At 37.0% G+C, this 27,371-nt stretch overlaps 2 protein-coding genes across 4 annotated transcripts in view; one reads left to right on the top strand and one right to left on the bottom strand.

Annotated features, from left to right (window-relative positions):
* ntrk2a (neurotrophic tyrosine kinase, receptor, type 2a) overlaps window positions 1-943 on the bottom strand; it is an 83,595-nt gene extending 82,652 nt beyond the window's left edge. For 2 of the 3 annotated variants that reach the window (XM_077521470.1, XM_077521471.1), the window contains exon 1: window positions 409-942. In XM_077521470.1, coding sequence (XP_077377596.1) covers window positions 409-650 — 242 coding nt within the window. In that variant the 5' untranslated portion in view covers window positions 651-942. Of the gene's footprint in view, window positions 1-408 lie in introns of all 3 variants that reach the window. The other variant, XM_077521472.1, reaches the window with a different exon arrangement.
* A 4,995-nt stretch (window positions 944-5,938) lies between these two features.
* On the top strand, window positions 5,939-14,825 carry LOC144019123 (solute carrier family 28 member 3-like). Its single transcript, XM_077521958.1, has 17 exons — window positions 5,939-6,012; window positions 6,866-6,942; window positions 7,381-7,472; window positions 7,645-7,834; window positions 8,733-8,877; window positions 9,003-9,116; window positions 9,375-9,452; window positions 9,511-9,591; window positions 9,663-9,743; window positions 9,824-9,949; window positions 10,739-10,866; window positions 11,270-11,438; window positions 11,526-11,723; window positions 11,812-11,893; window positions 12,622-12,720; window positions 14,190-14,304; window positions 14,502-14,825. The coding sequence occupies exons 1-17, from the start codon at window positions 5,953-5,955 to the stop codon at window positions 14,617-14,619; spliced, it is 1,953 nt and encodes a 650-aa protein (XP_077378084.1). The 5' UTR covers window positions 5,939-5,952; the 3' UTR covers window positions 14,620-14,825.
* Window positions 14,826-27,371: the final 12,546 nt, after the last annotated feature.

Below are 27,371 nucleotides of genomic sequence, written 5' to 3'. Positions count from 1 at the left end.
ACTGGATCATACTACCTGACTTTGGGCGAGAGGGTGACACCCTGGACTGGTCACCAGCCAATCACAGGGCACATAGACAAACAACAATGGACAATTTAGGGTCTTAACTGGATCCAACATGGGCCTACATGTTTATTAAAAATGTGGGAGAAATCTGGAACAGGACCTGAGATGATATCTCCAAACCGTGAGTCACTCGAATGGTTTAAATGACGATGACGAGCGAGACTGTTATGCAATGTCGCTACCTTGGTGGATACCTTTCCTAAAAATATAGAAATGCATCATTATTTAATAGTATTTCAGATGTTGCTGAATGGTTACTCTGGTTGCAGACGTCAACTGCCAAGCAGAAGAGACGCGGAGGATTCACCCAAAAAAAAAAAAAAAAAAAAAAAAAGCCCTCACATGTCCGTGATGTTCTCCATCTCCGCCTCGCTCTGCAGGAGGGGAAAGGCGGCGATGCCCCGCTCCGGGTCCACGCAAGAGATCCTGGTGTTGCTGCAGACGCAGGAGGACGGACATGCCTCGGCGGCCAGCCACGGGTCTCCGGAGCCCACCGCCAGTCCGAAGAGAGCCAGCCATATGCACAACATCCAGCCCTTATGGCTCCACCGAGTCTCACTCGCGCCGGCTCTCTGTGCGCTCATGTCGGGTTGCAAATCTCAGCCAAGGCGCGCCCGAGCAGCCCCCACGGCCCGAGCCCAGGTCGGCTGTGGGGATGAGTGCAGCCAATCAAGGGAAAGGGGTCGCAGGGGGACTCAAAGGCACAAAAAATATCCTTGAGTGGGGGGGGGGGGTTACATGCAAGGCTAGACAAGGTGTGAAAAAACAAGACAATGCCCAGTTTGCTCCTTTTATCCCCCACACACAGTCTGTGAAATCCTCCTTCAGTGCAGCTGAAACCACACTGTCACACTCAGTGCATTGTGCCAAGAAGACTCTCTCGCTCCTCTCTACTCTTGCTCGAGCTCTCTCTCCCTTCCTCCCCCAATTGGATGGATGGATGGATCCAGAAGGCAGCTCACGTCAGAGTCAACTTGCACTTCGTAATGCTTGTCCAGTCTGCAGGTGAAGGGCCTCAAACTGGATATAAACATTGTTTTACACATGCAGACAAAAACATATTTTGCCACTGATGAGTCCAAATTCTGCTTGTCACGTCACGTTTGCGTTGTTGTTTTTAATTCACAACCAATTTTCTTTCTGATCTAGTTTGATAGTATGTTTAAAGTAGTTTGAAGGCTCTTGTTTGAAGAATACAGTGCTCGTATTTCTACTTTTTGCTTGTAACTCAAAATAAAAAAAATCCGAATGTGTGTATATATATATATACATGCTCACCATTCTATACAACTTTGGTCTAAACAACAGAAAATTCTGATTTGTTTTCAGTGAGTAGTAATAATTAAATAAATAAATAAATAAATAATCAGCAAATAGGAGCATTTCCAAATTCAAAGTATAGCAAATGTGCATGCATTTTCTGTAAGCCCTTAAATTAATATTAAAAAAGTACATTATTTGGTCACAAATAGCATGATAGCTTACTAGCTTGCCTGTCACAAATTACAAATAAATACGATAGTTGGCCACAACAAGCATGATAGATTATTATTATTATTATTATTATTATTATTATTATTATTATTATTATTATTATTATTATTATTATTATTGTTGTTGTTGTTGTTGTTGTTGTTGCAACAGTCCAGGTTGTCCCCCACCTACTGCCCAGAGCCAGCTGAGATGGGCGCCAGCACCCCCCGCGACCCTTGTGAGGAATAAGCAGTGAAGAAAATGGATGGATTATTATTTATTTATTTATTTTTTTAAAGGCTATCAATTTTAAAAGCTATTAATTTTCATAAATGCTGCTTTGTTTTTAAAATTAAATCTGTTTTGCCCTCAAAATGTGTGTACCAAATATACAAATTGTTGCCACAAAATATTGTATTTTGTCATTAAAATTGTCAGTCAAAATTTTGTCACAAAATGTATTTCGTGTTTGCCATAAGCGCCATATTTTCTCGCAAAAAAAAAAAAAATAGCTATTTTGCCCTCAACTGCTATGTGTATTGACACAAAATGCAGAATTTCAAGACAGAATATCATAAAAATACTCTATCAAGCCACCAATATGTACCATATGAATACTATATTTTGACACAAAAACACCCTTTTGTTACTCTTTATGAATAATACACATGACTGCATTAAAGGTCATGGACCGAGCAAGGATGCAACCCACAGAATAAAGTAAGCAACTTGCATTGGTCCAGTCTGCAATCCAAAGTGGCACATAAAGGGTTAACATTTGTCTGCACTGGACTTGCCTTGAGTGTTGAAGAATGAATGTCCTTGTCGGAAAGCGAGAGACGGAGGAGGAGGAAGACTGCGAGGTCACATTTGGCTGTGAGCAGCCACAAAGATGCAGTCTTGTCCCAAACTAAATAAGGTCCACACGAGGCTATATTTTTCCATTAAAACATTCATTTTCTTTTTTTAATGACATTTTGTCAAATTTGACAAAAAAGAAATCTATTTATGTAAATGAATATGAATTCATGCCAAATAACGAATTAAAAGTTTGTCACAAAAATGGTGATTCGACACATAAGTCAAGTCCTCGCGCTTTCAAACAATAATGTTAACATAATGTTAAATTTTGCAGTTAAGTATACAGACTTTTTGGAAAATATAGATTTTTTTTTAAAAATGCATATTTTTTTTCTGCTGTTTTCCGCAAAAATATATTTTTGGGATGTCTATTGCAAATTTTTGCATTTTAAACAACTTGTTTTTCCCTCAAAGATACAATGCATATTTTTGAAAGTATGGCAGTTTGTCTAGAAAATGTCCTGTTAAAAAATATTTTTTATTTTTATCAAAACATTAAAAACATCTCACTTATTGCATTCCTTTTAGGCTTTTTATTTTATTTTTTCATTTTTATTTTATCTCAAACGAAGATGAAAGTATCAAAATCGATTAAACCTAACAGTGACATCAAGATACCACCAGATGGTGCCAAAGCGATACATTAATTGCTTCAACCATAGCACAAAAATAGCCAAAATTTAATAATGGAGGACAGGTTCAAATATTGAACCACAAGTATGCAAGTGTTCACTGCATGATATTTTTTTCAGTAATACTTTAAGAAATTTTAAAAACAACATTTTAACAACAATAAGAAAATAGCAATAAAACATAATGTATATTATTTTAATGTAGTAAATAATAATGCATAGTGTATATTTTTTAATCTTATTATTATTATTATTTTATTTTATTTTTTTTACTTTTTCCTACCTTACTTAATACTGTATACGGTAAAGCCTTTATTTCTAAAAAATATACATCTTTATCTCCTACAATGAAACATATATATATATATATATATATATATATATATATATATATATAAATTAATTTATGATTTTTTTTCACTTGAATATATTCTGTTTGTTAATCTAAATAAATTGATGTGCATTAATGCATTGTACAAACATAATTTTTTTTAAATCCTATTCATTTGTTATTATTATGCAATATATTTTTTAATAAATTTATGTATTCATTTATTTATTTATTTATTTAGATATTTATTTATTTGTTGTTTTTGTTGTTGCTGTTTTCATTTTTTTTATTTATAATTTTTTTTTTTTAAGATTGACCGTAGATATCCTTAAAGGTGCATTGTGGAGTTTAAAATGTTTTTAAATGCTTTTTCTCCACCATCATCCATGCTCCACCAATGCCCAGACGAGTACAAATTTTTTAACTTTTTAACTGTGACTGCGCCAATCAGCTTGTACCTTCCTGTCAGAGTGCGGAGGGTGACGTCCTACTCATCCCCGCAGACATTTAATGTTAGTGGACGACACAATTGAAATAGAAACTGACAAAAAAAAAACAAAAAAAAACAAGAAGCTGGCTTCGATCGCAGCTTAGACACCAAGAAAATTGAAAAAGTAATGAAGATTTTATTAGGTGCACCATGCACGAGATTGACGTAGAGATGCAGTTACGCTTTGTGCCAGAGGTGGCAGTCGTGAGTAATAAAGTGACAAACTCCACAACGCACCTGTGTATGACCGCTTTCCTGAAATGTAAAGCGTTTTTCCTTGAATGTATACAACTTTTATTTTCCCCACTGAACTTGTAATTTTCTTGCCTTGCAACCAGAATAAGATGCTGTCTTTCCTTCCTCACATCAGCCATGTTTATTTTTTATTTTTTTATTTTATTGTATTTTATTTATTTATTTATTTATTTTATTATTTTTTTTACATCAGCCATGTTTCACCTTGCATGTGACAGCCAATGACATCACACGTCGTCCTCCTCTTCCTCCTTTTCCTGCTGCTGTGACTTTAACGTGACGTTTGTGGTGACGCACGGACACTGCTTCTGAATAGAGCAGTGTAATTATGGAGCCTGTATGTGTGCGTGTGCATGTGTTTGTGTGAACAAATGTGGTGGATGCTTGCCTCAAAGGCCTCACATACACATACAGTCCAATATGTGTGTCCGTGGCTCTAATTAAAAGGTTGACACAACAAGACAATATTGCAACGAATCGTGTCCTTCCCGTTGAGAAGTGACGGCTGCTCCGAGCATAATGAAGTATGGCCGTCCATCACTAATGCCACTTGTAGGGCCTCGGTGATAACACTTGGCAATTATTGCGCCAGCGGAAGTGTAGCAGCACTGGCAGCGGCCTAGCACACACGTGTCTGTACAGTAATGTGTCATAATTCCTGCAAACAAGTCATCCATCACATCTGTGTGCTCCATTTAGCACTAATTGCATTTGGATTGGTGCAGTACAGTAATTTCCTTTACACTTGAAGAGGCCGCATAACATATCAGGACAGTTTACGCCTGCCCAAATCATCAGGTACACCAGTAAGAGATTTTTTTTTTATTTTTTTTTATTTTCTGGTTCATGCATTCATTTGAAGAAATGATTGGTCTCCGACACCAGTGATATTATGTTTTTTGAACGCATGGAAGTATATAATAATTTAGATTTATATTATTTTTATTTTATTGTTGCTATTTTTCAGTTCTTTGTAAATTATTTGGACATTTTAATATGATGAAAATAGTCATAGACTATGACAATAGAGATTTAAAATGTATTTATTTTTTCATTTCATAATTTGTATTTTTAATTTTGTATAGTAATTTTCTCCATATTTTATTTTAAGTAGTATTTTAAAATCTTTTGAAATTTTGATTAATAATTAATGATAAAGATGAATGATTATTTCAATGCAAATTGGTAATTCAAGAAATTACATCATTTTAATTAAATGAATTAATTTTAATTTTCACTCAATTATAATTGTAAAAGCATTTTTCAATTATAAAATTGTGTAATATATTTTAGTGCATTTGTTGCAATTAAAGAAATTTGTGCTTTGGCATATTATGTGGTGATATCTGGACTTCAGCTAAAATTTGTTAATTCACTTAAGAAAACATTTTATTTTTTTAAATGACTGTAAACATAAAATTTTCAGAATATAATATATAATATTGTAATATTGTATTCATATTATAAAATGTTGTTGTTATTATTATTATTATTATTATTATTATTATTACTATTACTATATTTATATTAGAATATTGTATTAATGTTACTGTATACTCTATTATATTGTGCTGTGCTGTGGTAGTGAAGGCATGGCCTTCAAATTGAAAGGCAAACGAGTTCACATTCACTGATTGAAGGCTTCAATCAGTGAATGTGAACTCGTTTGCCCACGTTGACAAGTGCTGAGAAATTATGCGACGGTGCCCTCTTGTGGTTGCTGACGACATCGCATGAAAATGACCTAAAGCGACCCTTGTTGATGAGGGCGGAGCAGGTGAACGGAAAAAAAGGTGCGAGTTATTCCTCCTGCGCTGTCAGTGTGTTGAAAGTGGAGCACAAATATGATGGAGATGATTGACAGGAAAAAATGGGGAATACATAACAGATCCTTTGAGGCCCAGGTAGGAATTTGTTCTCACAAATATACACTTTTTTTTTTTTTTTTTGGTCTGGGAGGCATGCAGATAACTTTTTTTCCACCCCTTGAAAATATATCTTGTTTTTCTTAAACGTTGCAGCTTTAACTATTTGCTACTTCCCCTCCCCCCATCATCGGCATATTTTTCTAAAAAAAAAAAAAAAAAATGCAATTCAAAAAATGCAACTTTTCCCCCAACTTAATTTTTAAATGTAACTTTTTAACTTCTAACTTAAAATTTGAGTTGAAATATATATATATATATATATATTCCCCTTATAATATATATTTTTTAATTCAATCTGTAAGACCTTATAGCAACTTTTTTCTCTAGTTGTCATGAATGTAATTTTTAGCATACATGTATTTTTTAATAAGATTTTTTCCTTGAAAATATGTCCTTTTTCTGAAAAAACATACAGCTTTTTTCCCTCAAGTTTTCAAATTTTTTAGTTCTTTTTTCTTGAAATTATACAGGTACATATTTTTTGTTGATTTATACATGCACCTTTTCCTGTCCTTAAAAAAAACAAAAACAAAAACGTTTTTCTTCAATGTCTCCATCCTTTTTTTGTCAAATAACACAAAAGGTCACAAAATGTGACTTTCCCCTCCAATTTACAACTTTTCTACACGACTTTTTGTGCCGTCTGCTTGCTGATGTAAATGAAAGGTTAGCCTTGTTGCCACTTATTTTGCATTTTGTGTCAACATCCCAGCCGGAACCTTGTGTAAACATGAGATTGTTACAGGTTTTAAACGTATTGTCCTCAGGCTGTGCGCGCGTCTGTCTGTCTGTCTGTCTGTGTATCTATTTCTGTGTCTGTGTACGACAGGAGCACATGTACATCGACATGGATTCTGGCATTGATGAAGAGGCTGAGAAAAAGTCTAACAGACACAACTACAGTTTGTGGGTCTTCCTTGAAACAATTTACTCAACGTCCACTTTATTAGGCACGCCATCATCATCTAATGAGATGCAATCAATACATAAGTTACATCAAAAATGCAAACTTTATGAAGAGACGAGACCAAAGCGAATTTGGAGGTAAATACGGCATTGGTGAAGCATGCATGGTGTTGAAAATTCTTGAACATTAACATTTTAAACTCCACAATGCAACTTTAATGACATTTGGCCACCATCAATTCACATTGGTTTCCTTGTAGTGGAGGACAATATCAGTTATTAGCGCTAAAGAACCCTAAAAGTCGCTTTACCAACTGCCAATGAACCCCTAAGAATAAGAAGACCAAGGAAAAACTCATTAGATATGGAGGTGTGCTTAATATTATGACTTTGAATTCCCTTTCCACCTTATTTTCTATATTCTCTTTGTGCATACAGCATGCTGATGAGGAGAGTAGCGTCACTGAAAGGCTTTTGCGCCCGAGATCGAGACTCATTGGGGCTACTTCTAAAACTGCTTTTTGCGGCAGGTGAATGCTCATTCTTGAAATACTTAAACTTAAGACCCTAAAAAGATTTCTTTGCTTTAAAAGTGGCTACTTGTAGTTCAATATGTTGCATTGGCTCGAGGACCCTGGATCCCTCAAGGTCCGCCCCTTCCGGGGACGAGAAAGCAAGTTATTAACTGGCCTTGTATGACAGGCTGGGTTGCCATGGTGATCGCGGCCTGCGTGCTGAATTTCCGTCGGGCCATCGGGCTGCTTGTCATCTCCTCACTGGTGCTCTTCTTCCTCGTCTGGGATTGGATGATGGGGCGTTACGGTGAACGGATATGGGAGCGGCTGCTTCCTGTCAGGGAGGTGGTCAGCAGAAACTGGTTTTGGCTCAGATGGTGAGAAATTACATCAGAGACACGTTTATTTACAGTATAAAAGCATTGCCAAGTATGTAAAATGTAAATGATCAGAATAAACAAATTTCATTTCACGTTCATGGTCAGTGTTGTAATAACCCACTTCATCCAGCAGATGGTGCTATGAAGAGACAAATCAAACTTGATCGGTAAATGCATCCAAAATGGATGTTACTTTTTTAATATGAACCTTTTTTTTTTTCTAAATAGACAACTTTCCCCACAAAAAAATAAATAAATAAATGCCTGTGTTTTTTAGATATTGTTTAATTTTTTTGTTTCAACATGCTCAAACTTGAGATACAACTGTTGTAATGGTGGCAGTGACCTCAACGCTGAATAAGCGGTTTGTCGGGTAAAATTGGTGAACAATTCTTTTACATTTCACTCCATGTATAAGTTTACTGTCAAATCAAACATAATAGCAAAGGGAATTACACTATTATATATTTAAAACAACTAATTAGTTGAACTTACAAGTTCATTAGCTTAATGCTAATGCTAAGATGTAATGGGAAATGCAATGCATAAACTGTGCTAACGAATAGCATCTATGTGGTAGTGTTCTAACCGTTTATCCAAATGTCTTTTGAAAACTGCACCCAGGTGGCCAAAGCCTGCATAATAGCAATTGAATGAACTATAAAGTGTTAAAATAAAATTCTTCACATTGTATTTATAATTTAATTGTGCCATTACTCTGTTTTTAAAGTGACGGACCTTGACTGTTGTAAAAGCCTCAAGACAGAGGCATGAATACTTCATGACTACACATGGTTTCCGATCGAATTCAGCATAGCAGCTAGCACAACAAATACTGTATGTTCTCCAGCACTTCTGGTCCAAATGTTTGATTTTGCAATTCTCCTCTATGTAGGCTGATTTACACGTGTGTGCTGGTGGGCCTTGTGTGCTGGCTGGCATTGGATACAGCCAAACGAGGGAAAAGACAACTGGTGTCTTTCTTCGGTTTGCTGCTCCTCATCTTTCTCATGATGCTCTTCTCCAAGCATCCTTTCAGTGTAGGTCACATACACAAACACACACACATACTGATTATATTGCTACCTGAAGGACATCTCCTAAATCCCCAAGATTTGATTGTGACTATAAAACTTGAAATCGCATCTACAAAATGCAATTTCAGTGGTCCCAGCAAGCGTTGTTCGGTGGATTCGGGCTGCAGTTTGTCTTTGGGCTCCTCGTTCTCAGGACCTCCTTTGGTTTAAAAGCACTAGACTGGCTTGGCCAACGTGTCGAGGTACAAACACAGTTCTTTGCAGTTCTTTGTGTCACTTAATCCATCTTGACGTCCTTTACATGTTGCCAAAAGACTTTCAGCGTTGTGAAATCATGCCAGCACAGACTAGTCTACAGCTGGTCGAAGGCAAAACAAGAGTGCAGACACCCCCCAAGGCTTAAACATTTGTCACCTTTGAAATCAATTAGTAGCCATTAAAAATATTGTAGTATTTATTATTTTTGTGGCCATGAACATGACCAAATGTCCTTTCTGCAGATCTTCATATCCTTCACAGATGTTGGCTCCCGTTTCATCTTTGGGGACAGCTATGAGGAGCATTTCTTCATCTTCAAGGTAAGTGCATCAATCATTTAGTCATAAAAAATGTGACAAAATTGTTTTGTCTTCACAGGTGATGCCCATCTTGATTTTTCTGAGCGCCTTCATCTCAATGCTCTACCACGTCGGTTTCATGCAGTGGCTGGTCAGCAAGGTGAGAACGCAGCGACGCTGGCCAATGACTTTGAGTAGAAAAGCACAGTAGATTCTGTTTCCTGTCGACAGATCGGCTTCATAATGCAGGTTACCATGGGAACATCTCCGGTCGAATCGATGGCCGCAGCTGCAAATATCTTCTTAGGGCAGGTGTGTCTCCATGGCAACAACAACACGCCACCACCAAATCCCCGTCTTCCTCCTCTTCACGTCAAATGCTCGTGTTTCAGACAGAAAGCCCACTGTTGGTCCGTCCCTACATCCGTGAGCTCACCCTGTCCGAGATCCATGCCGTGCTGACGGGAGGCTTCGCCAGCATCTCCGGCACCCTCTTGGTAGTCTTCATCTCCTTCGGGGTGAGGAAGATAACAGCTAAAAGTGACAATATGGTCATCTACCCCATTGGTGTTATTGGTGGACTTCAAATCTTCAGCAGGACACTCACTATATGGGTCAGTCCAGAATTGGAGGTTTTCTTTCCTCCCAATGAAATTTTAACAATCAGGCACAAAATAAAGAAACATAAACTTGTTGTGTAAGTGAGACATTACAAATTTTAACTGTAAAAGTGTTTCCTAAATATTATTCAAAAATTAGCTCTTCAGCTATTTGCATCTTTTTTTTATTTTTTTTTTTTTACTTGTTTTCATTATTTATAATAATAGGGACTTTAATTTAAAAAAAAGAAAACTTGCTTACTGTTTCGACAGAAAGAAAAGCTTAACATTGCTGCTATGCTCATATTTTGTATCAAAACAAAAATGGCGGTAATAATATTATTAGTATGTTAACTGTTCTAGCATTATTACATTTATGGACAATTCTGAGCTTAACGTCACAAGTCAGTTAAAGGACGCGCTCCACACATTGAAAAGTATTGGACTTTGGAGCCTTTTAATTTGATTTGTGAGTATTATTTGGATTTCAAAATGTGAGGAAATGCCATTTGACTACTATAACAATCTGGTTTGTATCCTAGTCATAGGCAAAAGTAATTCAATACCGTGTAAAAGAAGTGTTTGCATTGCGTTGCATGGCAGAAATATCAGAAATGTCCGGATCAGAATTGTACATTGGTGCTGTATCAAAATGAGGTTGGTCTGTGGTGGAGGTGTATTTATTGATTATTTTCCTGTTTCTGCAAGGTGGAAGCTACGCACTTGATGACTGCGTCGTTGTTGTCCGCTCCCGCTTCGCTGGCTGTCGCTAAAATGTTCTGGCCAGAAACAGAGACGCCGAGCACAAAATCAGTTCTCGATGTCAAAATCGAAAGGTGCTTCTTCTATCTCAACGTTCTACCTCCACGACACCAATTATTACTTTCCTATTAGTCAAGTCATCTATATTTTTCTGAAGGGGGCTGCCAACTCACGGCGCCATCTTTGAAAAAAAGATTAGCCGAACCTTGGGCGCCATCTTGTGTCATTTTAGGGCTTTGCAGAAACATTATACAGTAAACAAAACAAACAAAACAAGATAGAAACAGGTTCCCTTTTCACCGAACAGCTAAGGTAAGCTTCTATAAGGGGAAAAAAAAAAAAAAAAAAAAGACTTACTGTATACGAAACTCGTTTACATTATGTCATGTGACTAATTCAGAACGACTGAGAAAAGTATCAATGGCTTGATGGGGTGGGGGGCTTTTAGTCTTTTTAAATGTTCACTGTTTGCTTCAGGGAAAGCAGCAACCTGCTCGAGGCAGCGTCGAAAGGGGCCATCTTCGCAGTCAGCCTGGTGGCCAGCGCGGTGTCCAACCTCTTGTCCTTCATAGCGTTGTTGGCCTTCTTTGACGCGGCCCTCTCCTGGCTTGGGGCCATGTTTGACTACCCGCAGCTCAGCTTCTCGGTAAAGGACGCACACAAAATGAGTTCAGCAATCAACCGTATGTGTAGTCACATGTAAAATCAAGCCAAACTACTGGTTATCTTCCAGTTGATGTGCTCGTACGTCTTTATGCCCCTGGCGTTCATTATGGGAGTTTCGTGGGAGGACAGCTTCGTGGTGGCCGAGCTGGTGGGCACTAAGACATTCCTCAACGAGTTTGTGGCCTATCAGAAGTTGTCGATGTTGATCAAGAGGCGCAAGGCTGGCGGGCCGGAGTACATCAACGCCGTCAAACAATACATTTCTGTAAGGTTGGCTTTGTTTTTGCTCTGTATATACCAAAACCCTAATGTACTGAATGATCCGCAAGACTTGATGGATTTTCCTTTCACAGGTCCACTCTGAAACCATCGCCACGTACGCCCTGTGCGGCTTTTCCAACTTTGCCTCACTAGGCATGTCGCTAGCAGCGATGGGTGAGTGCCACTACCACAAATCATTCATCACATAAAAATTAGGGGTGTCAGAATTAGTGTGTTAATTTTGAGTTAATTTAAAGTTCCTTTAACGCCACACATTTTTATTTATTTTTTTTTCACTTGCGATTAATGACCGCCCCTTACTTGGAAATTATGTACTGGGGAAAATCCAGTCGCAATGCAGCAGACACGTACACGCCAAAATTTAGCAGGAATAAATGTAACAATAATGCACGTATTTGTGGAGACTGGGGTCAAGTTGTATTTTCTAATTTTAAAAATGTAGTTACTTCATGTTAAATTCGATAGCTCTTAATATAAAAAGAAAAATGCACTGAGCTGTCACCAACATCTGACAAATGTAGTTATGCCATCTAGTGGCAGAAAAATTACCTCAACACAAATCAATATCACACTTTTTTTTTAACAATGCGGTACATCTATTTAATTTTAACTCAATTTTATAATTTATGAAATTACTGTATCAATGATTAAAAGATGCAGCCATATTTTTATTTTAACATTATTCCACTTTTATGTTAAGAGTATGAAAACTTAGAAAAAATATTATATCATACATTTTATTGTGCATTTAGAACAGATTTGCCAGAAATTTGCACTTAACCATGCATTCACGATTGAAGTCATGTGATTAATTGCGATTAAAAACGTTTAATCGCTTCACATAATAAAAACATATTATTATTAAATTACTATTATTCCAGCTTCAATGGCTCCGGAGAGACTAAGCGAGATCTCCTCTTGTGGCATCCGATCCCTGATCGCAGGCAGCGTTTCCTGTTTCATGACAGCCTGTGTTGCAGGTGACTTCTTACGCCTCGTTCAAAGGTCGCCCTTTTTTTTTTCAACAATTAATATCACTTATGATTCCACACACGGCAACGGTGGCTTCTTGGTAAGTGGGAAACAAAAGATGTACTGTTGGGTATGCGCCATCACTTCCTACAGTCGGATTTGAATCATCCTATTGGGAACACATTTGCATGAATATTCACACACATATGTCATATTAATATGACTAGATGGAAGATATGAATAAATCTGGGCTCCATTTGTCCCTTCACTTAGTGTCTGCTCTTTGAATTAATTAGTTAATTATTACTTATGATGAGTTATTGTGTCAGCTTTTTGGAACATAACAGTCCATAATTGCAGTGGGTGAACAGCATTTTGACCAAATAAAACAGTAATGAAAACGATAAAGAAGAAGAAACCATTTCTTCAAATTAAAAATAAATCAATCCACAAACACAGTAATTCTATTTGCTGGTTTGCACATTCAAGTTTAAAGTATATAAAGAACAAAATACACATAATATATTATATTTGATATAGGTTTGTAAATTTGGAAATGTTCTTTTTAATCATAAGCATAACTAACAAATTTCTTAAATAATTTTGACATTTTCATGAGTTTAACTTTAAAATGCAATATTCTAATGCCAGTTAATACGTTTTGTCGCTTGATTTTTTTTTTTACATTTGCATGTGTTGAATGACTTACAATAGTCAAATTACTGTATATATACAATTTTCAAAATTATTAATTATTAAATTATAAATTAAATAATAAATAAATAAAATAAATTAAATTAAATTATAAATTATTATATTATTATTATAATTATTAAAATAATTATTATTATTATAATTATTAAATAATTATTATTAAATTATTATATACATTATTTCAAAATGTTTTATTATTATGTTGAAAAACAAGTTTAACTCCATAATTTAACTACTAGTTTATTACAAGGTTAGTTTTCAAGTTTTGTAACTTTAATTTAAAAACAATTTCTATGTGTTTGAATACTAAAATAATAAGAAGAAATTCAGTATTTTAACTCCAGTTTTTTTTTATCAAAATGATTGTTACATGTATATAATACTCTCCATAGCAATATAATAAACTAATGCACTACATTATAACCCTGTCATCGTTAGTATTTTCTTCACTGATTGGCTTGGCGAGATCACATGGTTACTGACAGTGTTGGGAATAACGACATTAAAGTATAACAGCATAACAGCATTAATTTAATCGAAAAAATTAAAATGTCAGAGACAGACAACAGAAGAATATCAGTTATTTTGTTGAATAATTACTTATACAAAGCAGTAACTCCGTTGTTAACGGAATTACTTTTTATGAATAATTTATAACTATAACTAATGACCTTTTTTAGGGTAACGTGCCCAGCACTGCTTACTGGTGACATTTTTTTACTTTAAGAAACCAAATCTCAGCTGTGTGCGAGTGTACTTGCAGGCATACTGTACATCCCCGTACTGGAATGCCCCCAGTACCTCAGCAGTGCGTTCAACAGCACCAATGTGACGGTAGCCACGGAAATGCTCACCTGCTGCACACAGCTTTACAACAGGTATGAAATATGCGGACACAAAATGCGCAACAGTGCATTTTCACAATTTTAAATGTGTTTAAAGCATGTAGAGGTAAAATGTTTTGTTTTGTTTTGTTTTATTTATATAGTCTTGCTTACATTGTGGATTGACTGTATATAGATACAAATTCTATATGTTCATCCATCATAAGTTGATGTGTTTGTCTGCTTGCCAGTGTGACGGTGCATGAGCCGTGGAACTTCACCCTGAAGGAGTTCAGTGAGAGCAGTTTGCAAGCGTGCTGTGCGCTCACGCCCTCTTCGTCACACTTCAACTGTAGTTGGCTGCTTTGAAGCACCGCTCACTCTGCCACTCATATTGATTGGTTCTATATTGTAAATGGATCAGTGGGCCGCTCTCTCGAGGACAAATGGAGGAAAGTCATTCCAAAGCAGTGCATCGGCCTCAAAAGACATCGGTGCACCAGGCAATTGCACCGTTATGGCAGGTGGCCAGTCCAGCCCCGCAGGTGACTTGTCTTACAGCCCACATTACGACACTGCCAACCAATAAAGTGAAGTACTCATCAAAAATAAATAAATCTTGCCTGCCTGTTTATTGAGCTGCAGTTTCCAGAAGGATGCAATTAATACATTGGAAAAAATACATCAAATAAAAACTAATACAAACATCTTAAGGTATGAAGGTAAGCTTAGTTTTCCACACGAAAGATGCACCATTAGTTATAGACACAGTCCAGACACAATATATGAGATCAACACAAAATAAATTTATTTAAATTATAAATTATAAATTTAGATATAAAAAAATATAAATTTATTTCCAAATATATTTATTTCCAAATATTTGTACACATCTCCTCTCCATCAGCCAAGCGAGATATATAATGTGTATTTATAATGATATCTGTACTGTACATTTCAAATATATATTCCTATATGAAACAGCTAATAATTGACACGTTTGAATACTACAAAATGAGAATATTATAAGACAATGATCCATCTTGCTGGAAGTAAACTGAGAAGATACATTTTCGACTGGCAGGGATGCAAAAATATCTTCTTGCTACAAGATAAGATAAAATTGCAAACATAAGATTCTGAGTATATTGCTGTGTGTGACTTCAATGTATTATGTTTTTATGTTTACAATAATTAGATTAAAAATGCATTTTATTAAAGAATCCATCTGCATTCACACATTATTGACAAGCACTGGCGTAGGAGTTTTGAGGAGGAACCTGAATCTGTAATGTGGTACACGACCATTGGGTGTCGCTGGTGTCGTTTATAAGAGTACCCCGATGACACAAGGGCAAACCGCATTTAACGCCACTTAGGGCATGTTCATTGACTGAAGAGCCGGACAAGAAAACGACAGTACTGTGTCTCCATCCTATGAGGTGCTGCAGCTCATAAACACGCGCACACACGTACACACCGTCTCAGGGCCATGCACAGGTAGCACAGACAGCCATACAATTATAAAAGGGAAGAAAAGGATAGATAGATAGGTGGACAAAAAGAAATATGGATGAATAAGTAGACAAATAGAGAAAAAGTGGGATTTTTTTTTTTTTAACTGTCCCTGAAGGCAACACACAGCTTCAGTATATTAGGTGATGGGAGTTGGATGGAGGCTACTGAATAGATAGAAAAGTTTGGATAGGCAAGGAAGGGCAGCTTTATTTCTATAGCACATTTCATTCACAATGCAAATGTGTTTTACACAAGCAAATACACAAAATCTACAAGTGACAACAAACACAGCAGTCAATGACATTTCAGAAGCACAGCTGAGAAAACATACGTAGCTTCCAAAACTTATTAAAAGAACATACATTGACAACCTTAAAGACGTTTCACAGTAAAGTAAATATGAGCAGTTTTCTAAAATAATAATAATATCAATTGTATAGGGGGGAAAAAGCAAAGTTTTTAACCTCAAGCATTTACACCCAGGGCTGATCTTATTTCTGTTGGCAGCTTGTTCCATTTGTATACAGCACAACAGCTAAATGCAGATTCACCATGTTTATTTTGAACTTTGGGCTCCAACAATTAACCCAAGTCTGCAGATCTCATTGCCCTGGTGGGTTTCTATTGAATCAGCAATTATTGAATATATTCAGGACCCAAACCATTCAATGAGTTATAGACCAGTAGCAGAATTTTGATATCTATTCTACAGCTGGTTGGTTGAGGACTGGAGTGATATATTCTGATGTCTTTTTTGTGTCAGAACGCAAGCTGCATTATTCTGAATGAGCTGCAACTGTCTGATGCTCGTTTGAAAGAGCATCAGACAGTTGCAGCATACAGTATGCTTTAGCATTAAATAAACAACAACAACAACAACAACAACAACAAAACGTCTAAATACGTCTTTGTCTAGCCACAGCCAATCCGATCAATTCACTGTCTATTTAAGCAAAACCGAGAAGTGTGTGTTTGTCGGATTATTACCTCTGTTCCTCGGTGCATCGCCACAGCCCAAAGGGGCTTGGCGTCTCGTGATTCACGATGCATTCTCATTGTTTGTCGTCTAGTCAAGTTTGTTCTGCGCCTCTCGATGTTATGCGAATAAAGAGTTAAACTCTTATTTGTGTCTGCGCTTTTGGGATCCAACCTCAGAACGTAACAGGAAGATAATAAACAGTTTGGAATAAATCAATGCAATTACATTGATTGAACAAATATCGATATTTAGGTTGTAAATGTAGGTCAGTGCTTTTGTCAGTGTGTATCCCAGCAGGGAAGGCCTTGCTGGCCCTGACCGCTCACCACTCTGTTTGATTATGGGAAAGCGAACGGTTTGGTGGTGTCTGAGACGTTAAACACATAAACGCCAGCGAATGCAACACCGGTGCGCCTCGTTTGTAATTCCCAGAAACAATGCGGCCTCTCTTCCGCTCACGCATTCACATTTCCCTTTCTCGGAACACGCGTGCGTTTAGCGCCGTGTGACCTCCTTCCTGTGTGTCTTCTCCCCTGCTGTGAGCGCGCACACACACATGCACTCTGTTTACATTCTGTGGAGGCAAGGCAGGTGGTCCATCCAGGACACACATGTATCCACGCTGGGATCAGAGCAGCAGAGCATGATTCCCATTTATCCTGAAACCACCCACTTAACCCCCATAAAAAAAGGGCCTTTTAAAAGCACCCAAATGCATCCTGAGAACACCCTGGTAAACATCCCTTCTCCACTTTTGAGAAGGACTAGTCCCCCCCCCCAAAAAAAGTATGTTTTTAGTTTTTATATGTTTTTGCTAAGTATTGACATGATTTAAAGCGCTTCGTTTTCCACTCAGCATGTACTGATTGTAGAGCTTACTGAGGTTTTTAGACCGCAGCTGCACTCACAAGGTTTCAGCCTCCTTTGGAAATGACATTTTGAAGGAAAGCAACTTGTGATTTTGCAGAAATTATGTGCTTGTGTGTTATTGGGAGTGGGGGCAACGTCTGACAGTTGTATTAGTGTTATGGGGAAGTAAATCATATATGCATTATAAAATTGCATTTCGTGTTTTGCAATTAGCATGAGAATAAAACCAGACTTTTATTGGAATAAACTCATAATTAACAATAAAGTTTCGATAACTCAAAAGTATACATTTTAGGAAAACGAAGTAATATTATGATAAATGGAATTTGAAGGATAGAAACATTAGAACAGTAAAACTGTAAAATAGCAAGGAAAAATACAAATTATAGAGGAGCAAAGACCTTTATTATAAGAAAAATAAAAATTTTATAAAAATGAAGTTGCCATAATATGATAACACTTTGGGAGGAAAAAAAGCACTACTTGCAAAATTGAAATCAAGGCCATTTACAATTTAGAAGATTACCTTTGGAATAATATGAGGAAAATGTACATTTTACAAGAGCTAAGTTGTGTCATGAGAAAAAATAAGCACTTTAGGAGAATCAAGTCAATATCAGAAGAATGAAATTGTAATTTTGTCATTATAGTTAACATTATGAGGAATGTTAGGATAAAAAAAGTCATATTATGAGGACAAATAAGCAGAATTTTACAAGAATACAATTGTCGCACAGCACCCTCAATGGAAAACACGACATGATCCCTTGGTAGTTTGTCAATAGATCGCTGATGGCTGTGACAGTTTTCTTGCCGAAGCGTCTCCTGTTGTTAAAACAGGCAAATCTCCATGGCGACCTACGCCGCAGCACGCAGGTGGAGGGCCCTTGAAAGTGCATTAGGACCTTCTCCGTACACAACTTGCATTAGCTAGCTTTGTTTCAGCCACTGACCACTAAGAGCCTCGCTCGAGAATCATCCTCAAGTAGTCGATATTGTGAGAGGGAGACGCGCACTCACAAAGGAAGTACATGGACATGATATCATATCATTCCACTATCCATTGTAATTGACATACATTCACTGGGCCCAAGTAATGAGAAGCATTAGGGCCACACCGAAAACAGAATGCTATGAGAATAGAGAGGGAATGTAAATACAGCATCACAAGAGAAATTTCGGACAAATAAACAGACTATTTCTAGTAAATTGATAGAGTTTCAATTTAAAAAAAAAATTCTCAAGAACATTACTATTGTATAGTTATTGCAGCATACTAAATAATATGACCAACATAATGATGCATACTGTTCGATTGCACAACATATCGAACACTCTACAACCATAATCATTAGTAAATTAAAGTAATATTGCACGTGAGACTGGAGATGCACGCAATTGCAGTATATGAGATTTCAGTGTGCCATCCGGGCATCTGGTTTGGATGCCTCCCTGTCGAGGTTATTCCAAGCCTATCACACTACGAAGGAGGCCTCAGGGACAACTCGGGAGACATTGGAAGGGTCTTCCGTTTGGCCTGGGATCCCCCTGAAGAGTGATCAAGTGGCTGGGGAGAGGGAAGTCTGGTCTTCCCTGATTAACTCTCTCTCAACCCGAACCCAGATGAGCGAAAGAAGATGGATAGGTGGATGTTATTATTCATTATATGACTTATTATATCGTCCATTTTTTCTTGCAATTTAGAATTTGATTTTCGTGACGTTGTTATTAATATAACTTTCCATTTTGTGTCCTAGGTTAGTTTTACTGTTCCACCTTACATTCTTTTCTTAAAAAAAAAAAAAAAAATTATAGTGTGATGCTGGGCGGCACGGTAGTCGAGTGGTTAGCACGTCCGCTTCCCAGTTCTGAGGTCTCCAGTTTGAGTCCAGGCTCGGCCCTTCCTGGGTGGATTTTGCATGTTCTCCCCGTGCCCGCGTGGGTCTTCTCCGGGTACTCCGGTCTCCTCCCACATTCCAAAGACATGCATGGCAGGTTAATTGGGCGCTCCGAATTGTCCCTAGGTGTGCGTGTGAGTGTGGATGGTTGTTCGTCTCTGTGTGCCCTGCGATTGGTTGGCAACCAGTCCAGGGTGTCCCCCGCCTACTGCCCAGAGCCAGCTGAGATAGGCGCCAGCAGCCCCCGCGACCCTTGTGAGGAATAAGCGGTCAAGAAGATGGATGGATAGTGTGATGCTTTGATTAGGGGTTTTTCCCCCCCCACCAGCCTGCTTCCTGCCTTGAAATTGTCTCAAATTAGGTAGCGGATGACATCCTGATGTATAGTTTCCTTGTTGCGAAGTCAACCATGATGGATAACAGATACCTGCTGATGGGTTATCTATTAGTGTCAAATTTCGCTTTTGTGCCTCCCTTGAATAGCATAATGAAAATGTAAGATTGAAATGTAAAATTGCTTTGTGTTTTCATATATTATTACCCATGTTCAAGCATTCGAAAGATGAGAATATGAAGCTTTGGCGTTGCATCCCAACAAGCAGACAGAGTGTGATATTGCATTCTAATAGAGCTCCATTATGAAGACTCCACAATGGTGACTGACATGCGCCGTGGCTTTTGTCAGTGTGACTGTGCATTCATGAAATACCAATGCGCAATTATTTGTCTTTGTTCAGCGACGATAAACAATGACACATACAACACGTGGACAAAATTGTTGGTAACCGCAGTGGTCACAGAAATAATTTGAATATGACAAAACGTTCCATGAAAAGTAACCAGTTAAAATCAGACATTGATTTCAGTTTGTAGTTCAACAGCATTATTATTATTATTATTATTATTATTATTATTATTATTATTATTATTATTATTATTATTATTATTATTATTATTAATATTATTTAAATCGGAGATTGGCCTTGACAAATGTGATATATTACCCCTACAAAAATAATGTGACCATAAGGACGTGACAATTTAAAAGGTGACAACTGACAAGTAGTCACTGTGGTGAAATGGTGTGTAACACACTAAACATGGACCACATGACTGACGTGAGTGAGAAAGCCATCTCCAAACAGCTTGATGTTCCTGTTGTTGCACATATTGAAATTCATTTTAAGATTTTCAGATACGAGCACAGTATGGCGGCAGTGAAATCAAATCAACTTCATCTCACAAACAGAACCAGTAGTGAATCTCACACTGCATTTAAAAGAACATAGCTTTGCCTTCTGAACAAGTGTAACTTAATGCTAACAAACAAGGCATTGACATGCTAACGTTTAGCATTGACAGTCCTAAGCTAGCTTGCTAACTAGCTCATCACACTCAATTTTAGCTATGCTAGCTTGTAATGTATTGTATTGCTGTCAATCTTTTTGTTATGTTAGTGTTGTTGTCTTTTTGTAAAGCACTTTGTGACAGTTCAGGCTGTTTGAAAGCGCTCTATAAATAAAATTGACTTGACTTGACTTGGTTTTAAATGGAACGGATATATGAACACAAACAGTGGAGCATCACATTTGGACAGGTAAAATTACTCACTATGATACAAATAGAGGCATGGATCTGATATGGATCAGATTTTATATAGGCCATTTTATATCACTACAACAATATCTACCTTGATATAATGTTTTTCTTTTAAATTACCGGTACATGGAATTAATGGCAAGTTTCTGTGATCTTTTCACCATTTATCTATAAGTCAGACAATGTTTCCCGACATTTTTGGAGTCACATCTTACATCTTTCTGTAACGTCAAACATTAGCCCAAGATAAACTTGGCCCACTTCGACTTACAAAAATGTTAGTCAAGGTCGAGCTGACTTGAAAATAAACTACTTGAAACGTCTTGTGACATCTTGGAGTCTTTTTCGACATAATTCCTAAAAAAATGAAAATAAGGTGAGTATTTCAGCAGCTCAGGATAGGTTTCACGGGAAAAAAAATGTAAATGCTGTGAGTGAAATTGCAAATAGCAAACCGCACATAGGTGGGGGTTCACTCTATAATCATATTCTATAATCTATTGATAGCATTTATTTTTCTTTGATGATATTCTAAGATTATTTTTTTCCAACATTGAGTTTCACAAGGTTTGGCAACCAAAAGGTCTGTGTTGCAGCCTCAATACCCACAAGGCCACGTACCCGTGTCTGGATAAAATGCCCACACACAGCCTACGTTATTAAGTTTAATATGAGCCTTTGTATGTTTTGGAATCATGAGTGGATCCTTTCATTTTCCAAACACTAGCCTTTAAACTGGTAAAGGTCTTTCTTTTTCTTTGTTCAATAATTTTTGAGACTCCTCTCTGTAAGGCTTAAAATACTGTACTTTATTTTCTTTGAGGAGTAGTTTTGCAAATCAATAAATTCATTTAAGGAACACCTTTTGAGTTTTGTGGAGTGTTTTTTTTTTTTTTTTTTTTTTTTTTCAAGATTAATCCCAGGGAGCTGAAGGTTTTTCTTTTAAAAAATAAAATTGTGGCAATATAACAAATGAACTCTTTTTTTTTTTTGAAAGTTCTTAAAGTTGTTTTTTTTTAAAGTTATTTGTTTTAGTTTTTTAGTTTTTACTTTTTTAAAGTTTCTTTATTTCTTGAATTCACATTGTGTATAGAGCAAATTCTTTTCTTGTTTAGAGGCAAAGGTAAAATGATTCAAACAAAACAATAAGATCTGCTATACAGTGTAACTTTTAGAACATTTATTGTGTGGACATCAAAATCAAAACTCAGGTCTCAATTGGGGCGGCACCGGTGGACGAGTGGTTAGCACGTCTGTCTCCCAGTTCTGAGGTCTCCGGTTCGAGTCCAGGCTCGGACCTTCCTGGGTGGAGTTTGCATGTTCTCCCCGAGCCTGCGTGGGTCTTCTCCGGGTACTCCGGTCTCCTCCCACATTCCAAAGACATGCATGGCAGGTTAATTGGGTGCTCCGAATTGTCCCTAGGTGTGCTTGTGAGTGTGGATGGTTGTTCGTCTCTGCGTGCCCTGCGATTGGCTGGCAACCAGTCCAGGGTGTCCCCTGCCTACTGCCCAGAGCCAGCTGAGATAGGCGCCAGCACCCCCCGCGACCCTTGTGAGGAATAAGCGGTCAAGAAAATGGATGGATGGAAGGTCTCTATTGTTAATGTTTTTCTATTCAATCCGCTTTGATGAGAATCAAAATACAGATTTTGCCTTGCAAAAAGTAGATTGTGGTGTTTTCTTACAAATAATGTATTCTAAGTTCTGTATTTGATAGATGGAAATAAAAGCTGAAATGTTGGTCTCTTGTCATGTTCTTCTTTTGATGTCAGGTCCAATTGTTTGCAGTCTACAGCAAAATAAAGGAGTCGGCCTCACTATTCCAGTACTAATTATGATAAGAATCACAGCAAATAATCTCGCAAAGCTTTGTTGTAAAAGGCCTCTTGAGATGTTTACAAAAATTGAGGCCCCATAAGAAGAAAATGAGGACAAGTGAGGAAAAGGGACACTTGAGAATGAAGTGCAAATGATGTTGGTTGAGTAAACAATGCTGTCATACTACCTTTTTTTTTTTTTTTTGCTAATAATAAAACAACTTCCCTGAGCAGATGTGTCAGTCAACAAACAGTGCTTCAATTCAGGTCAATGATTATCTCACTGTGTCTTTTAATCCGCATACATCTTAACTATGTGGCAGGAAGACTTCATTCCCTTTTTTGCGTTGTAATGCATCCTTGTCCCAATGGTTTCCTGTTTGCATGCGTGACCTTTCAATTTCGTATCTGGGCTCATCAAGAAGGAGACATTAACACGTACATACACACGCACTCGAGCAGAGACAAACAGGTGAGCCCCGCAAATGACGCCACAAAAAAGATGACAGGGTTGCTCTCAAAGGTGACCGGACAAAAGATTAGCTGCAGTAATCTCCCAAATGAATAAAACATGGCAGATATTGACAGTAAATCATGTTTCGGTCATGTGTTTACAATCCAACACCACCTTGAAATTATAGTAATGTCCAATGTCATTTAATTCTTCTTTCATGTGTTTGCAGTGTGGTATTTTGTGTTTGGCAGTACCAATACATTATTAAGCGAATATATATTTCCCATATTGTTCTACAAATTGCTCATTGATGGAGAATTGATTTGGTCAGAATGCAGTTTTTGCATGGAGACCATATTTGGGGGCAGTCTGAAATGCTTAATCCATGTGTAAAAGAAAAACTGTCAGTCATCACCAAAATCTATGTTGACATTTCTACTTATGCCCACTTCAACCTCTAAAAATATCAGACGATTGCCCCGATATTTTGTATTTAATGGACATCTATTCCTCTCAATCTCTATAGAGATGTTGCTCGACGTCAGAAAACTGCAGTCAAGAGTCACCAAAATTCTCATATGCAAACATCAAGCTCCCAAAATGTCAAAATGATCACCTCAATATTCTGCATTTTATGGACATTAAAATGTAGTGAGCGCATATGGAGAGGAAGAGCAACGTCAAATCCAAAATATTGGTGCAATGGTTTTAATATTTTCAGAGACTGATGTGGGCATATCTTGGCAGAGAGCTTCTTCTGTGGAAAGGAAAACACTTAGCGCCCTTAAAATAAAAATTAAGAAAAGAGTGAGATGAATGTGATATTTCCAGAAATTGATGTGGGCAAAGGGAGAGATGTGCAAATGAATTTTGGTGACATTTGGGTGTGGGGGGTTTTTCTCATAAGAATCGCGATTCTCATTTAGTACAATTGAGAATCGATTTTAAATGTCCTAAAATCAATTTTATTTGAATTATTTTATACTGTATTGCCCTTGTTTGTGTACTGGGAACGCTGTTCATGTTGTACCCGATTTGGCCAGTTAGGGGCAGTGTGGTTCCATGCGTTCTGATACACAGTTAAGTGTAAGAAAAATGTCACGTTCAAGGTATGACAATGAAAGCTGATTTTTTTTTCTTTGATTGTTTTTTGTTTTGTCATATGCCGGTGAGTAATGTTAAAATGCTTCTCTGTTTACTTTCCTGAAGCGTTTTGTATGACTAGCCGTTCTTTTGAGGGATAAAAGTGCCGTAAGTAGCGCGCTAATTAGCATTAGCGAGTTAGACTGGAGGAGATCATAACAATTATTTGCTCATATATGAAATGAAGCAGAAATCATTGTCAATCAAGTAATTTTTAATCGAAAATCGATTCTGATTCAAATCACAGACCCAAAAATCGGAACCGAATCGTGAGGCAGTCAAAGATTCCCATTTCCTAGTTTTTAGCACAATATGTCGGCCATGTTGCATGTCGGCCATCTTTGTGGAATGTGTTGTTGTCACACTGGCAATAGTTTACATTGTTTGCAAATTATTATTATTATTATTATTATTATTATTATTATTATATTTTATTTTATTTTATTTTTTGTGGTGTAACAGGAGCAGCAATTGTTTTTGTACAAATTTCAGCAAAGTCCATGCCACAAGTTTGCGGAATAAGTAGAGCTAGGCTCATGCAGGGTGAGAATATGTCCACACGCCTCTGAAACGTACTTTTTGTCCACCTTCCAATTTCCTTTCTGGTGCTTAATAATAAGTAAGGGCAGGAAACAAGAGGTGGTAATGTTGGAGAGGTGTAAGAAAGAAAAGCACTCTGCACAGCTTGTCAAATTACCTTCCTAATGACCAGCTTGTCAGGCAGCGCCGTCTCGGAGGAAGAGAGAGAAAAAAAAAAAGGACAAGTGGGGGAGCGAGCCATTCTCTTCCTTGTCATAAAAATCACTCATTGGTCTCTTTACATGCTCTCCCTCGCGCTCGTCTCTTTCAACGACTGTTTGGCTGCTCCGGCGCGCTTGTATTCAAATGGTAGTAATGACTTGGTAGTATATGAGCACGCCAAAACGGGAGCGGCCCGTTGCATTGTGGGCTTGTCAATCGCTTGTCGGCATTCTTTCAAAGTTGCCCTGTGGAGCCATAATGGGCTCTTCCATTAAAGCCTTGTTAATGATTATTCACCTGAGCTTTTTCTGAAAGGTCACAGACGGGATTAATTGTCTTGCCTTAATTGCCCCAAAAAAATAAATTCTATTTTTGCAAAACCTTACGGCTTTTATACAAGAACCACACTCACAATGGGAAAAATATATTTATTAAAGGCAAAGGGGAAAAGGTGGTGTTTCTTTATAGTAAAGTCAAAATTCTATTTACTTTTGAAGAACTTATTTCTTCTATATGCGACTGTATTCTCATGAAATAAGATTCAGCATCTAAGTGTTTTTTTAAATACAACAAAGGTTGTTTGTTTGTTTTAAATGATGAAACATCATTACTTTATTATCATGAAATTGTTTTCTCACACATAGTAATAATATTCTGATTTAAATGTAACTGTTTTCTCATAATATTACAACTTTATGAATTTAAAATATATTTTCTCCCAAAAGATTTTTCTCTTGCAAGTTTGTTTTCCTGGTAATTCTGATTAAGATGTGTTTTGGTTTTTTTTTTCTCACCATATAATGACTTCTGATAGCCTATTACACTCTAATAAAAGAATCAATAAGTATATTTCAACTTAATTCTTGTAAAGTTAGATACCCCCCCAAAAAAGTAAAGATTAATTCTGTTCAGTACATTAGTATTAAAAAAAATTCGAAAGTGTTTTGAAAAAAATACTTTTTGCCTGTAAAATTATGGCTTCATTATAATGAAATCAAAACGTTTTCTGGTAAAATAATATTTTTATGGTAATATTAGGCATTTCCTGTCCTTAACATCACTATTTCCACCATAAAATTAAAACAGCAACATATTTTTCTTAATATTTATAATTTCTTCTCGGAATTTGGGTTGTTTTTCTACGTAAAATTCTAAATATTTATTGTAACATTTTGAGACTTTGTTTTTGCAAAGTCTTACGGCTCTATATTCTAGTAAAATTTTGCCTTTTCTCACATACAATTAAAACTTTGTTGGAAAATTCACACTTTGAAGCTTTTGGACTATTGCAACTTGATTTTGAGAACAAAACGACTTGTTCTCTCCAAGAAATGACTTACATTTTTGTATCACTTTTAATGGCTTTGCATCATATTTTGAGTTCATTTGCTGCAGTACATTTATCACCATTTCTGGAGGTTCCATCAAATAGAAAAAACAAGTTTAATAACTGCAATAACTTTGTCCTCTATATTTCTGCAAGTGCTGTGTCACAATTAATATATAAGACGATTACTTTTACTTTATTTTTAATGGACTCTAAAAGCGCTACTAGTGCAAACTTAAAAGCAAACTCCATTAAGAGCCAAACATCGCCCTTAGTCCATTTCCTTTTTCAAAGCACACACAAAAAAAAATCTCCTCCATCCAGATGAGACAAACAAAAAGGCAAACTTTCATATAGTTTAAGTTCAATTTCCTCATATTTTTCCCTTTTCCTTTTAATGACTCACGTCCTCAAGCCTCTGCCACATTTGGATGCGGGCCCCTAAAAGAGAGCTTGAGCCATCAGAAAGGATTTTTCATTACTAAATGTAATAGGGCAAAGAAAATTACAGCTGCTCCAGCATAGAGTTTTTTTTTTTTCTTCTTCTTCTTCCCCCCCAGGATTGTTCCTGTGCTTTTTACCTTGATGATGGAAGCAGTACAGTGCAGCTACATTGGGGCCATTAGGAGAAATTAGCACAGTGCTCTCTTCCCATATGTGCTCCATCCCCTCCCCTGCCCTCCCCCTTGAAGCATCTCTGCTCTATGTTATTTGCAATTGGGAAAGATTCATTCGAACTAAAAAGGGGAACGAGCGTGTATTTTATCTCCGGCCTG

The sequence above is a fragment of the Festucalex cinctus genome, chromosome 5, assembly GCF_051991245.1.
Source record: "Festucalex cinctus isolate MCC-2025b chromosome 5, RoL_Fcin_1.0, whole genome shotgun sequence".
Lineage (NCBI taxonomy): Eukaryota > Metazoa > Chordata > Actinopteri > Syngnathiformes > Syngnathidae > Festucalex > Festucalex cinctus.
Note: the sequence above shows the minus strand (reverse complement) of the source record. Positions and strands in the feature narration are given on the sequence as shown.